Source organism: Oryzias melastigma, linkage group LG22 (assembly GCF_002922805.2).
Source record: "Oryzias melastigma strain HK-1 linkage group LG22, ASM292280v2, whole genome shotgun sequence".
NCBI lineage: Eukaryota > Metazoa > Chordata > Actinopteri > Beloniformes > Adrianichthyidae > Oryzias > Oryzias melastigma.
This window is the reverse complement of record NC_050533.1, coordinates 7,643,096-7,648,199: the sequence shown is the minus strand read 5'-3', so window position 1 is coordinate 7,648,199 and position 5,104 is coordinate 7,643,096. Positions and strand designations below refer to the sequence as shown.

Sequence of the window (5,104 nt, the reverse complement as noted above, 5' to 3'; positions counted from 1 at the left end):
CTTGTGTTAATGAGCAGGTTATTGTCGGCGCACCATGTGGTCAGGTGCTGTACCTCGTCTCTGTACCTCGTCTCTGTACCTCGTCTAATTTAGCTTTTATAGGGAGGCAAAAGAAGGAAGGGGGGGCATGATTGCACTTTGGCTCCATCTAACTGATGTGAATAGCTCTATACCCAGATGCCAGTCAAGGTTGCTCTGGAAAAAGATCTTTTACCCCATAAGCTTAAAGATCTACTAATGGGCCTTCATTTTAAGTTCATTTTATTAAAAATTCTGGTGAGAAAATTTTATGGCCATGGAATCTGAGTAGAACCAAATTGTTGTCAGTGGCTGGAACACAACAGTGACTGACTTTGCATTGGCAATGAAGCATGCAGGTCATAATGGCTGAAATGGATTGCACATGTGCACTTAGTAAGTCTGGAATAGGTTAAGTTCCATTAGTTGTCACACACCTGGATGTTTGAAATTTGTTCTCCACATTTGACCCATCCCCTTGGGGAGCGGTGCGCTGCAGACACAGCTGTGGTCAGGAAACATTTGGTGGTTTAGCTCCCCAATCAGTCCCCTTTAGGCATGGTGTCAAACAGGAAGACATTGGGTCTCATTTTTTAAGTCTTTAGTGTGACTCAGCCTGGATTTGAACTCAAAACCTTAGAGTATCAGGGCGGACACTCTACCACAAGGCCACTGAGCTGGCAGTAGGGCAACCTCTCAGCGGAGTCTCCATGGGACAACAATTTCTGTAGCAGAAGCCAAGTGATTCTCCCGGGGTAAGAATAGATCAAGGACATGAGCGGGCATGAGCTTCAAGCCAAGCCAGCAAATTCCAGATCCACAGTTCTAAAGAAGTGGAAACCCAATGATGCAGTTGAAACTCTCAACTTAAATGTTTCTGTTATGCATTTTCTTTGTAAAAAAATTGACTCCGATGTTGACTTTAAGTAAAACAATTGCCGGGAGTTTAAAGGAAGCCCTTTCAATCTCTAATCTGTGTTTGGAACTTCTATTGTTGACTGAAAGGTCAGAGAACTGGTGTCAACAAGAAGACCGTTTAAGAGAAGCTTTGGCACAATTTCAATAAAGAAGGTCTACCTCACTTCCATGCACTATGGGTCGTTACATCCCCATTGTCAAATAGGCCTTCACTTTGAACCAATAGCTAAATAACCATATTATTAGCCAATCACATCATATTTTTACCTTTAATTTCTTGAATGCTTGTCTCTCTCTGCATTCTAGACAGTTCACTGGCCCTTTTCCACCCTGTTTTCCACCTGGGGCGATATCTTGGAATGATCGGACCTCTAACCTTCATCAGTGTCGCAGTTTCACACAAAAAGTCATCGGCCTAGACCAGGGCTCGGCAACCTTTAACAGTTATCTACTGATCAAGACCTAGAAGGAGCCGATAAACTTTAGCCTTTAAGAAATTTGAATTTGCATTTATTACATTCTCTTTTTTTTTTGGAATAAATGTGAATTATTTCAATTTTTGGCACAAAAAAGCAAAAATATAAAAAGAAACTAGCATCTCTAAAAATGTTTTTTTTTTTTTAACGTTGTTACTTTTTTACTTTTGTAGATCCAAAATTAGCTAAAAAAGCTAGCTTGTTGCTTAATTACTAGCTAAGCTCCAAAATAGGCTAAAATTCCTCAGTAAACTAAATTAGTCAAAAAGGTTAGCATGTTGCTAAAATACAAGCTAAACTCCAAATTAACATAAAAATAAAAACTCAGTAGAGGCCAAACTAGCCCAAAAAAGCTAGCTCTTAGCCACAACCCAAACTCTAAAATAGCCTAAAATTTCTTGGTAAACTAAATTAGTCAAAAGTAGTCAAAAATGTAAATATTAGGTAAACTTCAATTTTATTTGAAAATCACTATAAAAGATAAAAACATAGCCCATGAATTTATTTAAAGGTTTGTCACTAATCTACTTAAAATTTTGACATTTGAAGACTTTTTCATTCATTTTCTTTAGGGCATATTTTGCTCTATATTTCAAAAACTACAAAGTTTATAAATACCAAAACTACAAGCAGTAATGTCCTCAACAGTTTGAAAGTTTTAATACCAAGATTACTGAAAGTGGGATTATAAATAATGCTAATCATGTAATCCTTACTTTAAAAAATACTATTATTTTATTTTTCTTCAGCGAGAGAGCCATGATGGGGAGCTAAAAGAACCACATGTGGCTCTGGAGCCGCAGGTTGCAGACCTCTGGCCTAGACCCTAATTGCCAAAGATTATGGACTTATTAAATTGACATTTTCTGTAACACAAATACATTTTTACTCACCTTCCTAATATCTGCCCTTATTGAAATGTGAGCATATCCAACAAAATGTTCTACCAACAAACAAAATTATAAAAAATATCAATGTTCTGTCTTAGATCTTTTCAACGGTTCTTTAAAAATTCCAGAAATGTCGGTGTACTGATAACTATATTCCTAAAAAGGTGGCTTCCTGTGATAATTGCAAGACAGCTTGGCAAAAGACACATTTTCTTAAGAAGAATGATCTGTTTCCATTATTGCTTTTCTCACAAACCTTTTGCATTAATATTTTTCTTCGGAAATCAAAGTCCACTGACTTCCCCAAGAGTGTTCAAGTCTGTTTCAGTGTCTATTTGATCAACATTTTTATTATCAATTGACACAATTAATGCTTTGAGTCCATTTGCTGACTAATGTTGCCAGTAAGAGGATGAGTGTTAGTATAAAGTTTGACAGAAACAAAAAGTTTCTCACGAAGGCACAATGTTTATTTGTTTACATTTTGTTACAATTCAGAGTAAAATATCCAACAAGGTTAATGCAGGAGTTCAGGGATGCACACATGCAAGATAAATATATCCAAGTGTAATACATTTAGCGCTTTGGTATACTAGTGACGATACTCTAGCGATTTATAAACACAAGAGTGACTCATGTAAAAAACACTTAAAATATTTCATCTGCAGCTCAGAGGAAGCTAAAGCAACAACACAGATTTCAAACATTGGACCGTTAACAAGACAAATATGGAAAGGAACATTGTAACTCACAATTGCAGTGATCAAGAGGTGCAAAATAGTTTAGATCAACAAAACATTTTTCTTTCCTTTCATAACCTGCATGGATCCAATATTATTTGTTGTATTCTGATACAAATGTGTATTTCAGTTCAAAGAAGCATCAGCCAGTATGAGTGAAGTAAAGGTTACAAACTGCACATTTACATAGCAAAAGACAAATTAAAGGATTTATCCATAATATCCATAAAATCATCTCAAAGCAAATTTGTGGGGAAAAAAATCCCTTGAAATACATTAACAAGCCTCATACATCCTATTAGAAGAGTGTTATAAAGCTTAAAGAGGAAGACATTTGTGTTAATAGTTGTTCATCATTACTTTCATAATGTTTTTCAAATCGATTTCATCTGTAATATTTGTAGTAATCTAGTTTAAACCTGAAGCAGTGTTATTGCTAAAAGCTTTTCTATTTAAACAGTTGTTGGGTGTGAGAGATGGAGCAGTTTGTCTGGTATCCAGGAAAGTTGCACAGAACATAAACAGGAAAACATCAGGCATTTGAATTAGGAACAGCCACACCCTTGATGTCAAAAACTATTTTGAACTATTATGTTGATTCCTTGTGATTTATTAAGATTTTAAAGGTCTTTCAAAAATTTGGACATAGACATAAACAAACAGACATTCAACAAAAAACCTTACATTTGTCTTTAGATTGATATAACAAAAATGACAAACAAAAACCGATATATTGAAAAATAAACTGAAATATTTATATATTAACAACCTTCACATTAGTTATAATAACTATTCTTGCTTCTACATTTGCCAACAGCTTCACACCATTGAAGTGTTTAGTGTCAAAGTAGGTTTTTCTTAAAAAAGCACAAGAAATGTCTTTATTTAGACAAAAACATGCAACACTGAATCAAAATCATCATATTTATAGCTGGAAACACATTTCATGTAAATAAGTCCAGCCAATCCAGTTTTTACAATCTAATCTAAGCTTTTAATCCTCCTTGACAGGAAGGTTTGAATGGAGGAGCGGCTGAGAGTTGCACTGCGTTCACCTTTCCTTTTCGTGAATAACTCCTTGACCTTTTTCCTGAAGTTTTTTCCAACAATGACATAGAGGATGGGGTTGAGGACGCTGTTGAAGAAACCCAAGTAGGTGAAGATGTTTCCGCTGATGAACAAGATGTACTTGGAGGTGCAGTCCGTTAAAATGTGTCTGTCTCTGAGCACAGAGGGTATTTTATAGAGGTAGAATGGGACCCAGCAGAAAAGGAATGCTAGGAGAACAGCTAAGACCAAAGTAGTGGCCTTATGGTCTTTTTTCTGAGTATTTAATCCCTCGGATATTCTGTTACGTAAAGCTTTGAGTATTTTAACAGTGCAGAAAGAAATAATAGAAACAGGTATTACGAAGCCAAATATAAAAATCATACAATCAATTAAAGTAGTGGTGCTTGGAGGATCTACAGTGCATTTTGTAACATTTGGTCCCAGGTGAATTACATCTCTGTAAATCAGTGCAGGAAGACTCAATAAAAATCCTGCAACCCACACTAGGAAACATGCCCCTTTGGCACAGACCGGTCCACGCAGTTTAGCATGAGACAATGGAAACACCAGAGCAAAATAACGGTCTATGCTAACAAGAACCAGGAAAAAGATGCTGCAGTAGACATTCATTAAAATGCTCACATTGACAGTTTTGCACAAAACAGAACCAAAAGTCCAGTTATAGTATCTGTAAGCATAGACAGCCCAGAAAGGCAGGAAGGACACCAGGAGAAGGTCAGCAGCAGCCAGGTTGCCCAGGTAGATCTCAGCCACTGTGCAGGCTTTCTTATGCAAGATGAAAACCATCAGCACAAATAGATTGAGAACAATTCCCAACACGGCAATGGTCATGACGTATATGGGAATCACAGAGAAAGTCCAGTGTGCAAAGCCAATGCTGCATATCTGAGGATTTGTGCCGTTTTGAATTCCACTCATAGTTGTTCTGATGTGAGGGTCACTAAAACAAACAAATAAAAATAAAGATTAGTTCAAACATCACTAAAATAAT

General features: G+C 36.4%; 1 protein-coding gene across 1 annotated transcript; it reads right to left on the bottom strand.

The window, feature by feature from the left end:
* Positions 1-2,755: 2,755 nt before the first annotated feature.
* Positions 2,756-5,055, bottom strand: LOC112144696 (B2 bradykinin receptor; the record flags this gene model as incomplete). Its single annotated transcript, XM_024269412.1, is given in 1 exon segment — positions 2,756-5,055. A coding segment is annotated over 1 exon segment (1,008 nt). The 3' UTR covers positions 2,756-4,023.
* Between the last annotated feature and the right edge of the window lie 49 nt (positions 5,056-5,104).